This window comes from Lithobates pipiens, unplaced genomic scaffold, assembly GCF_037356315.1.
Source record: "Lithobates pipiens isolate NorthernLeopardFrog02 unplaced genomic scaffold, aLitPip1_a1.2 Scaffold_8, whole genome shotgun sequence".
Lineage (NCBI taxonomy): Eukaryota > Metazoa > Chordata > Amphibia > Anura > Ranidae > Lithobates > Lithobates pipiens.
The window spans coordinates 246,628,267-246,650,151 of record NW_027507903.1 but is presented as its reverse complement, the minus strand read 5'-3'; the positions used below and the strand labels follow the sequence as shown (position 1 = coordinate 246,650,151).

Here is a 21,885-nt window from a genome sequence, read left to right as displayed (position 1 = left end):
TCCAGGACCAGGAATTTGTAACCTCCCAGTCTCTGGGAACACGCTGCACAGACCTTTCTGCAAAAAAACAAGCTCCCCTGACCCTGTCCTGATGCCATAGTCGCACAGGTACTCATTGATGGCCCTCTGCTGCATGTGCAGCTGCTGCAGCATGGCCAACGTTGAGTTCCACCTGGTGGGCATGTCACAGATTAGGCGGTTCTTGGGTAGGTTAAATTCCTTTTGGAGGTTAGTCAGCCTAGCACTGACATTATATGACCGGCGGAAATGCACACAGACTTTCCTGGCCTGCCTCAGGACATCCTGTAAGCCTGGGTACCTGCCCAAGAACCGCTGCACCACCAAGTTAAGGACGTGAGCCATACAGGGCACATGGGTCAGTTGTCCCTGTCGGAGGGTGGAGAGGAGGTTGGTGCCATTGTCACAAACCACCATTCCTGGCTTAACCTGGTGTGGCGTCAACCACCTCTCAGCCTGCTCCTGCAGAGCTGACAGAATCTCTGCCCCAGTGTGGCTCCTGTCCCCCAAGCACACCAGTGCAAGCACAGCATGGCATATTTTTGCCTGCGTCCTTGCGCAGCCCCTTGAATGCCTACGGAGCACCGCTGGTTCTGAGGACAAAGCACAGGAAGAGGCCATGGAGGAAGAAGAGGAGGGGGTGGAGGAGAGAGGTGTGTCAGAATCACCAGTAGTAGCATTTTGGAGGCGTGGTGGCGGAACAACCTCCAACACTACTGCACCTTGTCCTGCATCCTTCCCAGCTGCAAGAAGAGTCACCCAATGTGGTATGAAAGATAGGTAACGTCCCTGTCCATGCCTGCTGGACTGTGAGTCAGCGGTAATATGCACCTTACCGCTGACCGCCTTGTCCAGCGAGGCCAAGACATTGCCTTCCACATGCTGGTAGAGAGCCGGAATCGCCTTCCGTGAGAAAAAGTGACGTTTGGGAACCTACCACTGAGGAACCGCACAATCCACAAACTCATGGAAAGGGTCAGAGTCTACCAACTGAAAAGGCAGCAGTTGAAGTGCTAGCAATTTAGCCAAGCTAGCATCGAACCGCTGGGCATGTGGATGTCTGGGAGTGAACTTCTTTTGATGGTGCAGCAGCTGGGGCAGGGAAATTTGCCTGGTACAATCGGACGTCGGTGTACCAATAGCAGATTGCCCGCAAGTACTTGACTGACACACCTAATTCTACACCTTCATTCCTCTCAATGCAGGTGTTAGGTTTTCGGATGGTGAGTCTGACTTGGTGGAAGGAGACCTCTCTTACGGCTCTGGTTCAAGTCTCTCTGAAGTGGGAACAGAGGGACAGGAGCACAGCGGGGTAGGAGCGTCTGGCCAGATGCAGCAGCAGGTGCTGGTGATGTGAAGATCTTCCAGATGCAGGAGCTCTCTGCAGCAGAAGGCAGCCGATGATGGTTGGCAAACTGACTGTGGAGACTGACCGGGTAGTGCACGGATCTGGAGAGGCAGAAGCAGGCCCGGAAGGATCTCTGAGCAGGAGAGCAAGTAGAATCAGCAGCAAGCAGGAGCCAGCAGGGGAGAGGCAGAAGAACAGTCAACAAGCGGGGTTCGGCAACAGGTATCAGTCCAAGAAGGGTCAAACAAGCCGGGGTCGGAGCAGGGGAAGACAGCAGAGTCAAATGGAAGCCAGGTCAGGTATCGGGTAGCTTTCAGACAGAATAACGGGTTGCTTCAGGTACTAGCTGCAGACGAACAGCACAGAACATCTGCAGCTGTACCTTTAAAAAGGGCCACTGGCGCCAATCGCGCTAGCGCGCACACGTGCGTGCGCACATACGAACGGCGTGCACCCGCGCGCGTCTGGCGACGCGCGTGCCCACGACGACCCGCGGCACGAACGCGTGTGCGCGAACGGAGACCCGATCGCACGGAACGGACGGATTCCTGACAGCAGGTTTCAGAGAGGACTGAAGGTATAGTGGCGTTAGAGATCCCAGCTGATGAGGAGCAAGGAGAGGACCGCTTTGTTCTTTGGTGTGGCTCTTTTATGTACGCTTGCCAATGAACTGCATGGCAGGTCGACATATGTCTGGTCAAGCATGTGGTGCCCAGGCAGCTGATGTTTTGGTCATGTGAGATATGCTTGAGACATGTGTTGCAAATAGCAGCGGTGCGATCTAATGCACTAGTCTCAAAAAAGTCCCACACCAAAGAACTTTTGGAGTAACACGCAGAGGCAGCGCCCTGTACATGCGGAGCTCTGTGGTGTGATGCAGTCAGTGTGCTGCCCTTAAGCTGGCCCCTGGAGGGCATCCTGCCTCGTTGGAGATGTGCCTCCTCCTCTCTCCTATCAGGCACACACGTGGAGTCAGTGACCTCATCATCCCCTCCCTCCTCATCACTGGCACAAACCTGACAGTATGCTTCAGCTGGGGCAAACATGACTGCCAGATTGCTGTCCTTCTTGGGCATCCCCTCTCTCTGGGCTCACGTTACTGCCTTCCTCTAGCTGGGTATCATCATCAGAGCCTTCAAAACGCTGCACATCCTCATTTAGTATGTACCCAACACTGTGCTCAACAGTTCGGGGGATTCCTCAGGAGGACATGGTGGGGCTAGGGAAGGAGTGACTGATGCCATTGAGCCGAGGGAAGAGGCCGCGTTGGCAGATGCTTTGCCAGTACCCTGAGCCTGGGTGAGAGAGGATGAGGACGGCTTGGTCATCCACTCTATGAATTCTTCGGCATGTTGCGGCTCAACACATCTAGCTGCAGAAAATAAGGACAATCGTGTCCCATGGCCACGTGCTGATGAGGATGCAACGTGTCCACGACCAGCACTGTTGCCTCTAGACACAAAGCCTGCTTGCCCTCTTTTATTGGCTCGTGAATGTCTGCCTCTCCTTGTTGGCCTTCCAGACATACTAATGGCCTGCAAGGAGATGTAGCTGCACAAAGCTGGGACGTATATACTGATATACTGCAGCTAGCAGAATCAACTGTCTGCCTGTAGTATTAGTATGAGAACACCAGCAATTGGGGTAGCTTTATGTGCACAGTGTGTACACCAACTGTAATTACTGCAGCTGCCTGCGGTATAGGATCAGCAGAACACCAGCAATTGGGGTAGCTTTAGGCGCACACTGTGCAGATGACACAATACACCGAGTGTAATTACTGCAGCTGCATGCCTGTGGTATAGGATCAGAAGAACACCAGAAATTGGGGTAGCTTTAGGCGCACACTGTGTAGATGACACAATACACCAACTGTAATTACTGCAGCTGCCTGCCTGTGGTATAGGATCAGAAGAACACCAGCAATTGGGGTAGCTTTAGGCGCACACTGTGCAGATGACACAATACACCGACTGTAATTACTACAGCTGCCTGCCTGTGGTATAGGACTAATTGGCACTGGCAGGTGGCACTGGTTGGCATTGGCAGATGGCACTGGCAGATGGCACTAGTTGGCACTAGTTGGCACTGGCAGGTGGCACTGATTGGTAGATGGCACTGACAGATGATGGTGTGATGTCAGAGGTGGGCGGGACCCAGCAGCTATCCAGCCAATGATTGGGCTTATCAAAACTCACAAGTGAGTCTTACCTTTTTTTTCTTCCTTTTTTTTTTCTTACCTTTTTTTCTTCCATCTGCTCTGTCTCTGCGCCGCTGCCTGTTACACTGGCAGACTGCCTGCCCCGACAGGGACATGATCTGTGACATGGAGAGGAGGAGACAGCGGCCAAAGCTCACAGCGAAATGTGTGGCAGGCGACGGGGCAAGTGACAATCCGTAACATGTGGCAGGTGATGTGGCAAGTGACAATCCGTAATGTGAGGCAGGTGATGTGGCAAGTGACAATCCGAAACATGTGGCAAGTGACAATCTGCATCTAGTGACAGGCAACGTGGCATGTGACAATCCGCAACATGTGGCAGGTGACACGGCAAGTGACAATCCGCAACATGTGGCAGGTGACATGGCAAGTGACAATCTGCATCTGGTGACAGGTGATGTGGCAAGTGACAATCAGCATCTGGTGACAGGCAATGTGGCAAGTGACAAGCTGCATCTGGTGACAGATGACGTGGCAAGTGACAATCCGCAGCTGGTGGCAGGCTACAGTGGCAAGTGACATGCTTAGGGCTCCCACCGATTATGGTGAGTTGAACTATTTCATTTTATATAACAATGTTATAATAGAAATAATGTGCTTCAATCATCTTGACACCATATCAACCATGGTGCCGTGATGATTTAAGCGAACAAAACCAGCCATTTCCCCAATAAATTGCCTCCAAAAAAAGTATTTTCTGATAGTGCCCCTCCCGAAACTAGACTCTGGATCCACCCCTGCACCAGCCTGTCCCCACAAACCCTCTCACCTGCTGACCTGTGAATTGGCGAATCACTCCCGCAGTGTTATTGTGTTCTGCCAGTGGGGAGCCTTCCCTACCCACCGAATACAGTAATCAGTGTTGCTAACTATAGCTGGCAGCACATATTGTTTTGGGAAAAACCTTACGGGCTGGTTGTACTCAAGTAGATTAATAGATTGGAAGAAAAAGAACCGCTGCTCCAGGTGTATAAAGATAAGGCTGATTGGAGTATCTTGCTAGCCCCGGCCTGCCTCCATGGGAAACTTGGAAAGAAGAAAGAAATGGCTGCACATCCAGAACTTCCATTTGCTTTTTATTTTGTTTCAGAAATATAACACCAAAGACACCAAACTGTGGTCATGTAGACGCGTTTCACTCCTGTGCATACTGCCCACTCTCACACCCTACACACTTCTTTCCTGTACATACTGCCAATTTCCATACCCTCCATACACCTCTCCTGTACTTACTGCTCACTGTCATACCCTCCACACTCCTCTCCTGTACATATTGCCCACTGTCATATCCTCCACACTCTTCTCCTGTACATACTGCCCACTGGTTTACCCTCCACACTCATCTGCTGTACATACTGCTCACTGTCTTACCCTGCACAATCGTCTCCTGTACATACTGCTCAGTATCATACCGTCCACACTCCTCTCCTGGACATACTGCACACTTTCATAAACTCCTCTACTGTACATAGTGCCAGCTGTCATACCCTCCACACTCCTCTCCTGTGCATACTGCCCACTATCATACCCCCCACACTCCTCTCCTGTACATGCTGCCAACTATCATTGCCTCCACACTCCTCTCCTGTACATACTGCCAACTGTCTTTTTTTTTCCACACTCCTCTCCTGTACCTACTGCCCCCATAATACCTTCCATACTCCTCTCCTGTACATACTGCCCCCATAAAAACCTTCCACACTCCTCTCCTGTACATACTGCCCCCATAATACCTTCCACACTCCTCCCCTGTACATACTGCCCCCCATAATACCTTCCACACTCCTCTCCTCTACATACTGCCCCCATCATACCCTTCACACTCCTCTCCTGTGCATAGTGCACACTGTCAACCCTCCACACTCTTCTCTTGTAGATAGTACCCACTGTTATACCACCCCATTCCTCTCCCTCACCTGCACATACTTACCACTTTTATACCATCCACACTCCTCCCCTATGCCTCTTACTCACAAAACAGCTCTTTAACATTATATTGAATATCCTCAATGTTGCCAGCTCTAGAATGGGCACACTTTTGTTAGTTCATCCAAAGGAACTCTTCTCAGTCCTCATATTTGTTCTGCCCATTATTAGTCTTATTAGTACTAATTTAATTTTGTGATTACTACTGTGATGCATAGAAGAACATAGGGTATGTCAGCTACTCTAAAAAAAAGTCTCCCTGAAAATATTTTTGAAATGTTGGCAACTATGCACTTGGGCCCAAGGGCCACCGGGTCAGAAGGGGGCCCCATGAGAGGCTCCTGAGATCCTGTGATAGTAAAGCGGTAGTAAACTACACTAACATTACTACTTTTTAGAGGCCCTGAGGTAGGTTATGCCATAATGTACAAGTATGCACAGCATGTTAGCACATTAGGTTACACGTACCTCCAGCTCTGCACTGTGATCAATCCGATGGGTCCCGGGTACTTCCATCTTCACCCAGTCTTCCCTCCGGGATCCTTCGGTCCCTTGCCTTGGCCGTCTTGTTGTCACTCCCACGCATGCTCATGCACGTCCTCTCTCTCATCCCTCCTGTCTCTCTCATCCTCCCTCCCTTATCCCTCACCCCTCTCCCTCATCCTCCCTCTCTCTATTTAATTTAATTTGTTATAACAAATTTTTTTTGCATTTTTATTTATTTATTTATATACATATTTAAAAAACCCCCACCAAAATCCTCAGCACCAGGCCCATGACATTTTTAATCTGGCCCTGTCCCCGGTCTCCCTTTGGTTGTGTCAGAGCTGAGGAGGAGTCTAGGAGTTCCCTTGGCAGTGTGCTGTCAGTTGCCTCACTGGATATCGGCAGGGCTCTCTCTGCAGTGTGATGTAAGTTTACCTCTGATTGGCAGAGTGTGTGGAGAGTGGGGCAGTGTGTGTATGCAGCCAAAGGCCAGTCCTGCAGGATGCAGCTGCTAAACAAGATTCCTGCTGAGGAAAAAGGGCAGGAACGCCGTTCCTATGCGTTCCTGCAGGACTCGAGCCCTGTTTATGCTGTATAATACATTGATACATAACAACAAAAGTGATATATGGTATTGTTATCATCTTAATTTTTGGTAATAATTTTATATGTAAGTACTGGCTTTTGTAGGTGAATATTAGTTTGGTGTTATAGAGTAAAGGCATATATAAAATCATGGGTACCTTGCTGGAGATCTGAAAAGCTAATTCATGTTGCCATTCTGCTGTGTTATATTAATTCACTAAGGAATATCCAATTCCCTCCTGGGGGGGTCAGGAAGGATTTTTGTCCCCCCCTCCCCACACTGGAGCAAATTGGACTATATTGTTTTTTGTTTAGTTTTTTGCGTTCCTCTGGATCAACTGTTGGTATAAGATTGTGTATATAAAGGTTTTTTATCTATATATTTTTTATCTATTGATCAGATGGATTATGTTAAGTGGTAACGTGTTAGGTTAAGGCAGCCCATTCAAATGAACAGCCTACCAGTGCACAGGAACACACAAACAGACACGCAGTATTTTTTCCAGTGCACCAAAACATACAATAGTGCATTTACCTGCATCGTGGTGTACTGTGGTTCATGTGTGTCACAACTCACAAGTAGGTTTCCTTAGTGCATTAGGGTACCATTGAAAATAATGGCACTACAATGTGCTAATACATGCATGGTGCTTTGCAGTACTACACATTTCTACAACACTTAGGTGTAAATGAGTTCTAAAAAAACAATCTGAAAGTAAACTATAGACTCAAGTCCTTTTGCTACAAAATGTTGTCAATGAAAACCAATAAGAGGTGAACATCATCTCAGGTGCAGGCAACACATACAGTGATGGTCACAAGTAAAAACAAAGCAAAACATATATGTGTGTATGTGTGAAATTGGGCTAATATAGACAGACAAATGTGGAAATAATATGAAATGCCCAAGGGACAAACATTAAAAATGCTCTTACATGCAGATTCTGTTATATAACTATGTCAGTTCCATATGTAAAATAATTTTCAGTAGATGAAAAAAAAATTCTGTTTTCCCTTTAGGGGAACAAATGTAAGTTATGGCGCAACAGAAGACAAGTACCCCAAATATACAGAAGGTTCACAGTGCTACCCAAGAACATGGAGAGAGCAACAAACTGTTTTCCTGCCTCCTTCAACAACAGTGAGAGCATTGGTAAATAAAGTGCAAACTATGATTTTGTCTTCTATGTATTATGTTAGTATTAATAGTACATTAAAATAGATCTGTATAATTGTCAAATACAAAGGCAACTTCCATCAGAGAAAATATTTCTCTTTAAAATCAGATTTAGGAAAAAAATTAGCATTTACTTCTATGATATCTTTAGCAGTAGCGACACCTTTTTCTGTGTTTATTGTATTTGGAAAAGCTCTGTTTAATGGACCAATACAAATATTTTATGAAAGACCCCAGTGAACCTTATTTAATACATGTCTGAAAGAGGAAATATTTGTGTAGCCAACTGCATCCAAGCAGAGTATGCCCTTGATGTTCCTGCCGAAGGCTATACAGTGAAAACAAGAAGTCTACATAGTTGCTAAGTGCAACACAGACAATCCTTCATTCTATCGCATTCTTACGTGGGTCTAATAACTTTTGTGTTTCAGTTTCCAACTACCCATGTTAAGGAAAAGAGATGTGATGAACAAAGTTATAAAAGCTTACATAGTGCTCGAAGCTCAAGAAGTGTCCTGGAATCTGAATTCCACAAGAAATGGGTCAAAGGCTTCAAAGAACAATGTAATAAACGGTCACTTTATTATTCTTCTGAGAACAGGTAATTGTTTTCAATAACAAAAAGGAATATATAAAAAAAATTCTCCCTATTGCTACAGTAATGACAGATGATGTGACACTTAGATTGTACATACTTGGACATCATTTCACTAATTATGTGACTTCTGAAGGTAATTAGTTGCACGAGAGCTTTTTATGGGTTTTATAACAAAGGGGGTGAATACATTTGCACATGCCAATTATCATTTTTTTTATTTCTGAAAAATAGTTTTATGTATATATTTTTCTAATTTTACTTCACCAACTTAGACTATTGTGTTCTGATCCGTCATATATAATTCAAATAAAAACAAAACAAAATATTGAACTAAAGGCTGTAATGTAACAAAATAGGTAAAATTCATGAATACTTTTGCAAATCACTGTACCTATAGACATTAAAAAAAAAAAAAAAATTACTTTTATGAAACAATCTTCTGTATATTGTCATAATAACCAATCTGGAAAATGGCAATTTTCTGGCTATTTCTTATTAGAGAATCTATTTTGCTGCATTTCTGTTTAACCACTTGCCGACCGCCGCATGATGATGTACGTCGACAGAATGGCACGGGCAGGCATATGGGCGTACCTGTACGTCCCTGCCTTCCCGCGGGCGGGGGGCCCGATCGGTATTCGTTCGGGAGCGATCCGGGATGAGGGGGCGGCCATTCATTCATGGCCTCCCCCTCGCGATCGCTCCCGACGAATGGAAATGCTCCGTGACATCACTTCCTCTCCTGTAATGTAAACACAGGAGAGGAAGTGATGTAATCTCTCCTCCGTGTCGGTATTTTTCGTTCCGACACCGAGGAGAGAGGATCGGTGAGTTGCACCAACACGACACTACACAGTAGAACATGCCAGGCACACTCACACCCCCCGATCACCCCCCCAATTACCCCTGCCCCCCAGTCACAGTGACACCAATGTCATTTTTTATTTTTTTTGCATTGGTGTCATTTGTGACTGTAATAACTGTTAGGGCAGTTAGGGTTAGCCCCCTTTAGTTCTAATGTACCCCCCTAACCCCCTTAATAAAGGTTTAACCCCGTGATCACCCCCCGTCGCCAGTGTCACTAAGGCTGAGTTCACATTGCAGCGGTTTATGAGAACGAATGTGATTCGCACCGCACTGCAGTGCAAATCACATCCGATCTCTGTGCGATTCGAGTTCAGCCATACAGATAGTATGGCTGAATTCGCGCCGCACCCGCCGCAAATTCGCACGGGACCCTTTTTTTGGTCCGCAGCAGAATCGGATCGCATGGGTGTTCACACCATGCGATCCGAGTTTGCAGATCGCACTGCGATATGCAAACTGATCTGGGGGTGTCATTAACATTTCACTGACACTCCCAGCAGTTCGCATAGGGCAGTGTGAACTGCCACCGGGAGGCATGCGATGCGGGAACCCGCCGCGGATTCGTGGCGTTCCCGCATCGCTCCAGTGTGAACCCAGCCTAATAAGCGATAATTTTTCTGATCGCTGTATTAGTGTCACAGGTGACGCTAGTTAGGCAGGTAGGTATTTAGGTTCGCCGCAACTTTTTATAGCGCCAGGGACCCCCATATACTACCGCATAAAGCCCCCTGATTGCCCCCTAGTTAACCCTTTCACCAGTAATCACCATATAACTGTTACAGGTGACGCTGGTTGGTTAGTTATTTTTTTATAGTTTCAGGGCACCCGCCATTTATTACCTAGTCTCACTAGTGTACCCCTAAATTTAGGGGTGTCTACTTTCCAAAATGGGGTCATTTGGGGGGGGGGGTTTGTGCCATCTTGGCATTTTATGGCCTTCAAAACTATAACGCCCTTAGAAAGCCTGAAGGCGGTGCTTGGTTTTCGGGGCCCCGTACGCGGCTAGGCTCCCAAAAAGTCCCACATATGTGGTATCCCCGTACTCAGGAGAAGCAGCAGAATTTATTTTGGGGTGTCATTTCACATATGCCCATGGCATGCGTGAGCAATATATCATTTAGTGACAACTTTGTGAAAAAAAAAAAAAAAAGTTTGTAATTTTCCCGCAACTTGTGGCAAAATATAAAATATTCCATGGACTCAACATGCCTCTCAGCAAATAGCTTGGGGTGTCTACTTTCTAAAATGGGGTCATTTATGGGGGTTTTGTGCCATCTTGGCATTTTATGGCCTTCAAAACTGTAATAGGTAGTGAGGAGTGAAGTCAAATATTTACGCCCTTAGAAAACCTGAAGGCAGTTCTTGGCTTTCGGGGCCCCGTACGCGGCTAGGCTCCCAAAAAATCCCACATATGTGTTATCCCCGTACTCAGGAGAAGCAGCAGAATTTATTTTGGGGTGTCATTTCACATATGCCCATAGCATGTGTGAACAATATATCATTTAGTGACAACTTTGTGTAAAAAAAAATAAAAATTTTCTTTTTGTCATTATTCAATTGCTTGAGGCAAAAAAATAAAATATTCAATGGGCTCAACATGCCACTTATCAATTTCCTTAGGGGGTCTACTTTCCAAAATGGGGTCATTTGGGGGGGTTTTGTACTGCCCTGCCATTTTAGCACCTCAAGAAATGAGATAGGCAGTCGTAAACTAAAAGCTGCGTAAATTCCAGAAAACGTACCTTAGTTTGTAGATGTGACAACTTTTGCGCAAACCAATAAATATACAGTTATTGACTTTTTTTTTACCAAAGACATGTGGCTGAATACATTTTGGCCTAAATGTATGACTAAAATTGAGTTTATTGGATTTTTCTAATAACAAAAAGTAGAAAATATCATTTTTTTTCAAAATTTGCGGTCTTTTTACGTTTATATCGCAAAAAATAAAAATCGCAGAGGCAATCAAATACCATCAAAAGAAAGCTCTATTTGTGGGAAGAAAAGGACGAAAATTTTGTTTGGGTACAACATTGCATGACCGCACAATTACCAGTTAAAGCAGCACAGTGCCAAATTGTAAAAAGACCTCTGGTCATTGACCAGCAAAATGGTCCGGTCTGAAAGTGGTTAATGTTTATTTTGTTAATATTTAAGAGAAAACAAGGTTTTTCTTTCTTTCTTTTTTTTTTAAGAAATAAACACGCTGGTGTGTTACCAGTGATACTTATTTTATAATCTAACTTTAAAGTTACAACTGCATTACTGTAGATATCTTTCATGTGTGGAAGCATCATAGATCATTCAAGCAAATTTGCTATGACAGCCTTATATTTTATCCTTTACAGGAACACCACAATTGATTTGAGAATAACTGGCATTTGCTGCCCCACATCATGGACAGTTCCACAGCAGATACATGGAAAAAGAAGGAACAAAGATAGGCTGAATTTTCAACTTCATACAGGTATTAAAACGGGGCTTCTAGAAAATGAGAAAAATATTTTTGAACTAAACTAAACCTCTTGAAGCTTTTTCTGCTATGGAGCCAAGTGAACCTGTCATCAGCTTTTAATGGGCCATACAAAGAAATGTATAGAACATGCCCATATAGAGGATATAAGAAGTTTATCTCTTAGCAATAGACATGTGCATTCGTTTTCATCCGAATGCATTTTCGTCTGAATTTCAGCTATTTTCGTTTTCATTTTGACAAACGATAACGAAAGCACAGAATCCAAAAAACGAAAGATCCGACATAAATAAATGCTTTATTTTCGTTTTCATTGTTACAACAGTTCGATATAGAATAGGAGATTCGATGTGACTCTGACAATTCGATGTGACCTGTGACGTATGGGTGACCCTGCACCCCTCTGATGTAACACAGGCAGGTTTCCGTTACATCAGAGGGGGGGCGGGGTCACCCATACGTCACAGGGAACCCCGGGTTTCCCCTTGCGTCAGGGGGGCGGGGTCAGGTGACAGGTGGCCCTGCCCTCCGTATATAAGAAACATCAGGCCGCCGGAATCCCTGCAGTGTCTCCTCCGTGGAGACAGAAGAAGGATGGAGGATTCGCTGCGCTGATTCAGAACAGCCATCGCTGGAGAGATGATCGTCCGTCGCTGGATAGCAAGAGTGGATTACCACTGCTGGAATCTTTTTTTATATTTTTAATAAAGGAATTTTTCAAAAGTGTGTTTGTCTTATTTAACTATTTTTGACACTTTCTTTGTGAAATGATAGGGGTACTTTTGTACCCCCTTACCATTTCAAACAGGGGGGGCTGGGATCTGGGGGTCCCTTTGTTAAAGGGGGCTTCCAGATTCTGATAAGCCCCCCCCGCCCGCAGACCCTCAAAATCACCGGCCAGGGTTGTGGGGATGAGGCCCTTGTCCTCATCAACATGGGGACAAGGTGCTTTGAGGGGTCACAGACCCCCAAAGCATCCTCCCAATGTTGAGGGCATGTGGCCTGGTATGGTTCAGGAGGGAGGGGGGGGGGGCGCTCCTCTTTTCCTGCGGCCTGCCAGGTTGCGTGCTCGGATAAAGGGTCTGGTATGGATTTTTAGGGGGACCCCCACGTCAATTTTTTTTTAAATTTGACGCGGGGTTCCCCTTAATATCCATACCAGACCTGAAGGGTCTGGTTATGGATATTTAGGGGGAACCCCACGTCAATTTTTTTCAAAAATTTGAGGCAGGGTTCCCCTTAATATCCATACCAGACCTGAAGGGCCTGGTAATTGAATTTGGGGGACCCCCACGCTTTTTTATTTATTTATTTTTTTATCAATGACTTTCAATGAGTGTTCTTTGTATTACGGAGCCGACAATTCATAATAGCTGCGAGTGATTTTAAAGGACTTTTTTTCCTGCATAAATGACACTTTGTGCAGGGACAGTTCTAAGCACCAGACACATGCGCCCCATTCACAGGCATACTATAGACACCCCCCCCTACGAAATTTAAAGGAATATTACACTTTTATTGTTTCACTTTAATCATTATTAAAATCACTGCTCCCCAAAAAAAGGCCGTTTTTAAAACTTTTTTTTGCATTGATCCATATCCCCTGGGGCAGGACCCGGGTCCCCAAACACTTTTTAGGACAGTAACTTGCAAATTAGTCTTTAAAATTAGCACTTTAGATTTTGAACGTTGGAGTCCCATAGACTTTAATAGGGTTCTAAAGTTCACACGAAGTATGCTATATACTAGCTCCGTCGAATCTTCTTTATACATTCGACAGACACCATAAGCCTTCAAAGACAGATTCGACCGTAATTCATGTGGGTTTTCGGACGAATGCAATTTCTGAACGAAAAACGAAATAAATAAAAACGAATTTCGGGAGTAACTAAATAAATAAATTTTTCGGACGAAAACTAAATTCCGAAACGAAATATTTTACTCTGCACATGTCTACTTAGCAATGTCCTGGGTTTGCCACATTTTATTCAAAAATGAAAAAAAATAAAAAATCTTCAGCTGGAGTTGTGCTTAAAGCAGAACTTTACCCAAAACAACTTGATAAAAATGGTTAGTGAAGTGACAGTGCTTTCTAGTGCTGAAGCCTTCAGCAAAGTCCTTTAACACTTTCCAGAGAGTGGAAAGCCTGCACCCTCTGAGGTGTTGTTCCTTCTCTGATCATTAACAGGACACAGCAATGATATAGGGGCTAGTGGGGCCACAGCAGCAGGGGTGATTGAAGTTGATACTTCCAAAATTGTTAAATGTTGAAGACTTGCATGTTGTTTATATTATTTTTAACATGGTTTCTGAAAGATCAATGTATGTTTTTTGTAAACAATTGAGAAAAATGCAAAGAAAATGTGGAAGACTTTGTCAGAAATTGCAGTTTGAAGACTTTGTCAGAGACTGCAGTTCTGGAAGATAGAGCAGGTCTGACTTGCCACCCCTGCAGAGGTAAGTATTCAAAGTAAAAATATTCAAAGTTGCTTTAACCCGTGACCTGGCTCTTAAAACGTAACCCTTTCACTAATCCTAACACTAACTAAAGGATGTTATTCAGCAGTGACTATGCTAATAGCAACTCACTCTCTGATAGCATTGGGTTCCACCGTAGTCCAATTGGGCACGGCAGACATAAGGCTGAGAACTATGCCCTGAACAGAATAGCAGCAATAATGCCTGGTTATCCTGTGACAGGTAGTGAAGGAACATTGGTTTGGCTGTGAGGACCAAAAGGTTCTTTTGGCAAATTGGTGGAGAACCTGATGCAATCTAATACAACATTGTTAAAGAACTTGAAAGGTTGCATCAGATGATCAGTGAGTGTAACGTCTTTTTATCTGGGGCTTCTCTTCAAGGATAGGGGTTGGGTATGTATTTAATGGACAGGTTAAGGGCATCCCCAGGAATGTTATTTAAATTAATTCAGCATTTAATGTTTTACTTTAAAGCATTAAAATCAGTGCCACCCCCCCCCCCCCCCATGCCTCTGTTTATCAATTCCTCGCCTGGAAAATGGCCAATATTCATTTCTAGGATTATGCGATTATGCTTCAGTTAACTTCAGTGGGGTTTGTGTTTGGTATCAAGAATTCTGTAGAATACAGTTCTGCAAATCTACCCTGAACTGAACCCAGGAATTTGGGTTGGCCCACTACTACTTTTAAAGTGAGCTCCCAACACATAACCCCTAAAATAAATTACAATTCTTTATCTGAAGATAAAACACCAGTTTGGTTAAGTGTAAAGAATTATGTTATATTGTAAAAAACTGAAGGGGGTTCACTATGTACATATAGAGACAGGTATAAAGTAGATTTAATACAACTCTCCAAACAGAAAGGCTAACATGCGGTTGTAGTTATGTAATAGACACAACAGTTAGATAGATCTATACCTGGTAAACTGCAAATTAGTATTAGGCAATAGTGAAAACCACATCAATAGAAATGGTAAACAGTATTGGCATAACTTTCCTGCTACCAGAATACTATACTATACTACTGGAGTGCACTCTAGGGGTGACTAGACCATAACCCAGATCTACTGCAACAGTACCTCTTTTGCTATAGGCTTGTAAAGCAGCTTATATAAAAAGACAGTCCTATACCCTGTATCTTCAGATGTCTAATGTTGAGGTCCAGTCTTTATGATCTTGCAAATTAATACAGTGGTGTAGGCTGCTGGTAAAGTGTCTAACCCTAGATCCTTTTCAAACTGTTTTTTCTTTTGGTTCTATGGATGGTTGATAAGCCTCAGTGTCCTCTGCATCAGGGAAAGTGGAGGGTCTTCTTGACTTTCTGGTAAACTGACTTTGGTATATAAATTCTGAAGCCTCAGACCTGAGGGTTCCAGTATTGGTTTTACCAGGAGAAGGGGTGGCAGTCTCTGACAGTGTAGATGGACAACCAGTCCATGTAAACATCTTTTTCCTCACTGCTCTCCCCTTCATCTACCTCTGATAGCTGGGAACCTGATTGGTGAAGTGCACAAACAGTTTTGGCTAATGGTAGAATGTGATTGTGATGCCAAGTTTTTAATATACCAGATTTGCTCAGAAGAGAGAACGGGTCTAATGGCAATCTGGGCAGCTGTTGGCAGATGACATAGGGCTGGGACTTCCACTGATCAGCTAACTTATGCTTCCTGGGGATATCCAGATTCCTCAGCAGTACTCTGTCACCTGGTTGCAGGTCCTGCACCTTCACTTTTTATATCAGTTTCTTTGGTTTCGCTGCCCTCGGATGACTGAAGTAGTGTATGCCATTTTAGTTTCCCCCTCAAACAGTCTACATACCCTCCATGGGAAGTAATCGAAGTTTGGTCTGATGATGTGCTGAATGTTATGCTAACTGGCAGTTGGGTCTCTCTCCCAAACATGAGCATATAGGGGGAGTATCCTGTTATTCTCTGTGCTGTTATAGTAATGAATGTCTGCTGAAATGTGCCAGCTCAAGAGGCATCCTGAGCATATGTAATAGTGTGCGATTGCATCATTCAGGCTGTGGGTCTTCTTGCAGGTGGTAAGAAGTTGTTGTGGACTTCTGAATTACCAATAAATCTAACAATCTCTTAATGAGTTTGCTTTAAAAGTCTCTCCCTTGGTTGGGAAGAAATTCATTGAGACAGGCCATAATGGACAAAGAATTTCTCTACCAGAACTTTGGCCACTGTAGATGCTTGCTGATCTTTAGTTGGAAACACCTGGGCATACTGGGTGAAGTGATCAATCACCACCAGGACATTCCCTTGTGCACTCGTGTCAGGCTGCAGGCACAGAAAGCCAATACACACCAACTTCATCAGTCCTTGACTTTGAAAATGACCCATTGGGGCAGCTAGACTGAGTAAAGTCTTTCTCTATATACATCATATGCAAGAGTTGAGACCATATCTCTTGATTTCAGCCTGCATACAGAGCCCATAGAAATCTCTCACTAGTTTAAAAGTTTGTTCAGGCTCTAAGTGACCATGATTACTGTGCAACGCAGCCAATGCAGTCTCTCTATGCTTCCCTGGCTGAAAGTTACCATTTATCTTCAGGATCATCTGAGAGGCCTTCTTTTCGAGAGTTTGTCAGCAGCAAATCTAAGTATTGACCCTTCAGAGCCTTTATTGTTAAACACAGAGTGGGTCTTTCATCTGCTCCTTTTTGGAAGTCATTCTTTGAAATATAGAGCAGGCCTTCATCCATTACTTGTTAAAGGTCATAGTAGTACTTGGGGACATCTGAAACTGAGACTCCAATGGCTTCAGCCTGTCACAACTTTGGCCCAATATTCTACTCCTTAGTGCAACGCTTGTATCCCTTCTGATGTGAGTTGTGTCTACTCTTCCAGAGGAGTCTCTGGGTTGTAAGACCTTCTCGACATCAGCATCTATGTTTCCAACTCCTGGGCGAAACTTGAAGCTGAGATGAAATCCGTGAGGTACTATACTGATTGGGAATGATTTTCCAATTAAGTGTTCAGTCATTGAAATACATTTTAAGGAAGGCATTCTTCTTCCTCACCACCACTATGGGAAAGGCATAGGGACTTCATGATTGATGATACCTGCTCACTTCAACCCTGCCAATTGTTCAGAGAGGTCTTACAGGTCAACAAACAGAATCCATCAGGCTCCTTCTCTGGAGGGCTTGTCTTCCTGGAGGCAAATTCTTTGCTGGGCCCTTTTTTCAAACCCCACATCAAAGCTGTTTTTGGAAAACATCTCTCACCATCTCAAGAGTTGGACTTTGGTTCGATCTTTACATTCAGGTGAATGTAGGATATTCTTTGAGTAGAACATCTCCACTGGGATTTCATCCACTGCTCCCCCTGCCAGATCAGAGATTAGTGAAACTGTAGTGAGTGAAATCTACATGTCTCATCAACATATGGGCTCACAACTTCACTGGAGAGTCGGTAGTGTTGCAAACATTAATAAGGATCTTCTCATGGCTTTGTTGCAGAGCTCTTGTTAAAGGGTTATACAAAACTGCACCACAGATTCAAAAAACCTGTTAGAGAGGCAGCTCCTTTCCAATTTTGATGTGAACCATCAAAAAACTACTATATAAAGTGGGCAGCTCTACCAAAAATCTGTACTCACACACTATAAACTACAGTGCCTTGAAAAAATATTTATACCCCTTGAAACTTTCCACAATAATAAATGGTTTTCAACATTTTATACAAATAAATATCTGAAAAGTGTGGCATGCATTTGTATTTTATCCCTAACTAAAATCTAGTGGAACCAATTGCCTTCAGAAGTCCCTTAATTAGTAAATTAGAATCCACCTGTGTGTAATTTAATCTCAGCATAAATAAAGCTGTTCAGTGAAGCCATCATAGGTTTGTTAGAGAACCTTAGTGTTCACTATTGCCAGCAGTCAATGCCACCTATCAATGCCCAGTGGTGCGAATCAGTACCACCTAGCAGTGCTGCCTATCAGTGTCACCTACCAGTGCCAATCAATGTCCATCATTGCCACCCATCAATGCCCATCACTGCCACCCATCAGTGCCAGCCAACAATGCCAGCTATCAGTGTCCTTCAGTGCCACCTCATCAGTGCCCACCCATGCCACCTCATCAGTGCCCATCAGTGCCGCCTTATCAGTGCCCATCAATGCTGCCTTATCAGCGTACATCAGTGAAGGAGAAAAATTACCTGTTTGCAAAATGTATTAACAAAATATCAAACCATACCACCAAAAGAAATCTCTATTTGTGGGAAAAAAATGATAAAAATGTCATTTGGATACAGTGTTGTATGACCGCGCAATTGTCATTCAAAGAGTGACAGCACTAAAAGCCGAGGTGGAGGTTCACCTTCCAGCAGAACGACACTAAACATACAGCCAGAGCTACAATGGAATGGTTTAGATCAAAGCATATTTGTGTGTTAGAATGGACCAGTCAACATCCAGACCTAAATCCAATTGAGAATCTGTGCAAGACTTGAAAATTGCTGTTCACAGACGCTCTCCGTCCAATATGACAGAGCTTGAGCTATTTTGCAAAGAAGAATAGGCAAAAATGTCACTCTCCAGATGCTCAAAGCTGGCAGAGACATATCCAAAAAGACTTGCAGCTGTAATTGCAGTGAAAGGTGGTGCTACAAAGTATTGAGGTGGGGCTGAATACAAATGCAAGCCACACTTTTCACATATTATTTGTAAAAAATGTTGAAAACCATTTTTCTTCCACTTCACAATTATGGGCCACTTTGTGTTGGTCTATCACATAAATTCCAATAAAATACATTTACATTTTTGGTTGTAACCTGACAAAATGTGGAAAATTTCAAAGGGAATGAATACTTTTTCAAGGCACTGTCGTGTGGTTTAAAGTATTGATCACAACAGTTGGATATAACGATACCAGGTGCAAATCAGTGTTAAGCAATGGCACAAACCACATAAACAGGAATGGTAAACATTATTGGCATAAATGTCCTGTTAAAAGTATACTATTCTACTAGGGTGCACTCTAGGGGTGACTAGACTATAATCCAGATCTGCTGCAACAGTACTCCTTTTCCTATAGGCAATGGCTAGAGTCTTTGTAGAGCAGCTTATTAAAGGGACAGTCCTTTACCCTGTATTCAACAAGTGAACTTTAGGGCTCATTCTTTATGATGGTGCACATAAATAAAGTCCCAGTGGTATCTGCATGCAGTGGTATAGGACTACTGGTTAAGTGTTTAATCCCTAGATGCTCAGTCTGTTTAAGCAGCAAGCAGGTTATGGTCACTAGGCCCTTTTACCAATCCAGTAATACAGCCTCAAAAGTTGCTCTGAACAGGTGTCCTCTCTATTCTCTCAGTGCAACTCCCCAGTGCAGTCCTTAGTTCACCAGACTACAATACTCTAGTGCCTATTGTCACAAGAAGTACTTACTGAGGCCGAGATGCCGAGATCGGTTCGCCCTTGAGACTACGCGCACCTCATCCCCCGGAGGTGGTACAGGGAGCGGGTGGCACGCAGAGGCATGGGCCACAGCAGGTGTAGTTCCTGAAGTCTGTAGAAATGTGCAGGGGGTGAGCCGAGGTTCAGGAACTGGCTGAGGGTTCGGTGCAGAGTTTAGCGGACAATCTGGAACACAGCAAGGGATCAGGCACAAGAGGAAGTAAACAAGTCCGTGAAGCAGGCCAGGGGTCAAATCCGTGTAAGCAAGTAAGCAAATCCATTGGGCAGGCCGAGGGTCAAACACTTGTAAGCAGGTTTAGCAAAGTCAGTAAAGCAGGCCGAGGGTCAAACACATGTAAGCAGATCAGGCAAAGTGATCATAGGTCAATTGACTTCAGTATAAATTGCACAAATAGGAAAACATAAGGGCAATACAAAGACTCTGAATTTCAAAAGAGCCAACTTCCCTAAACTAGGAACCTTGCTAGAAGATATAAATTGGGATAAAATCTTAGGAACAAAGAACACAGAGGAGAGAGTTTGCTTTAAGAGCATATTATATAAGGGCATTAGCCAGTGCATTCCATTGGAAAATACATTTAAAAGAGTGAACACAAGTCCTGTATGGCTTAACTCAAATGTAAAAATGCATATAAAAGCAAAAGGAGAAGGCCTTCACAAAATACAAGGCTGAGGGATCATCATCAGCATTCAGACTTTACAAAGAATGCAACAAGAAATGTTAGGGTTGAATTAGGGCAGCTAAGATAGAACACGAAAGACACATAGTGGAGGAGAACAAAAGTATATAAAAAGGGAGGGCAGACCATATTGGCCCCATAAAGAATGAGGAAGGACATCTCGTTACAAAGGATGGGGAGATGGCGTAGGCATTGAATTTATTCTTCTCCTCAGTCCTCACGAGGGAATCGGGGGGGCTTCAGTAACCTAGACTGCAGTGTTTATCCTCATGACGCATCACAGGAAGCACCCTCATGGCTAAAAGAAGACAGAATTAGGAATAGACTTGGGAAACTTAACATTACTAAATCACCGGGACCAGATGGCTTGCACCTGAGGGTACTTGGGGAACTCGATAAAGTAATTACCAGACAATTGTTCCTAATTTTTTCTGACAGTCTACTGACTGAATGGTACCAGCTGATGGGATAAAAGCCAATTTAGCACCAATATTTAAAAAAGGGCCAAAATACATCCCTGGGAATTATAGACCAGTTAGCCTTACATCAATAGTATGCAAGCTCTTGGAGGGGAAGATAAGTGACTATATACAGGATTTTAGTAATGAAAACGGTATCATTAGCAGTAATCAGCATGGATTCATGAAGAATCGTTCTTGCCTAACCAATCTATTAACCTTCTGTGAGGAGGTGAGCTGCCATCTCAATAAAGGAAGGCCCATAGATGTGGTGTATCTGGATTTTGCAAAAGCATTTGACACAGTTCCCCATACACGTTTACTGTACAAAATAGCGCAGTCACGATAAAAATCACTGATTGCCATCATTAGTAGTAAAAAACGAGTATTAGTACTAGTAAAGAAAAAACTAGTACTAGTAAAAAAAAAAATTATCAATAAAAACGCCATAAATCTATCCCCTATTTTGTAGACGCTATAACTTTTGTGCAAGCCAATCGATACGCTTATTTTTTCTTTTTTAACAAAAATATTTAGAAGAATACATATCGGCCTAAACTGAGTAAAAAAAAAAAGTTTTTTTTTATATATTTTTGGGGGATATTTATTATAGCAAAAAGTAAAAAATAATGCGTTTTTTTTCAAAATTGTTGCTATTCTTTTGTTTATAGCGCAAAAAATAAAAATCGCAGAGGTGATCAAATACCACCAAAAGAAAGCTCTATTTGTAGGAAAAAAGGACATTAATTTTGTTTGAGAGCCACGTTGCACGACGCGCAATTGTCAGTTAAAACGACGCAGTGCTGAATCGCAAAAAGTGCTCTGGTCAGGAAAGGGGTAAATTCTTCCGGGGCTAAAGTGGTTAAACTGCGTAGAGGGTTCTTTACGATTTAAGATCGGCAAGGATGTGGAATTCCTTTTCACAGGTGGTGGTTTCAGCGGGGGGCATCGATAGTTTAAAAAAACTATTAGATAAGCACCTGAACGACCACAACATCCAGGTATATACAATGTAATACTGACATATAGGGGGTTATTTACTAAAGGAAAATTCACTTTGCACTGCAAGTGCACTTGAAAGTGTACTGAAAGTGCACTTGGAATTGCAGTCGCTGTAGATCTGAAGG

General features: G+C 43.7%; 1 protein-coding gene across 1 annotated transcript in view; it reads left to right on the top strand.

The window, feature by feature from the left end:
• The window catches only part of LOC143960664 (uncharacterized), a 102,041-nt gene that overhangs the window by 37,408 nt on the left and 42,748 nt on the right, over positions 1-21,885 (top strand). The window contains exons 3-5 of the mRNA XM_077469458.1: positions 7,605-7,737; positions 8,193-8,362; positions 11,575-11,693. Of these exons, the coding sequence (XP_077325584.1) occupies positions 7,605-7,737; positions 8,193-8,362; positions 11,575-11,693 (422 nt within the window). The remainder of the gene's footprint in view (positions 1-7,604; positions 7,738-8,192; positions 8,363-11,574; positions 11,694-21,885) is intronic.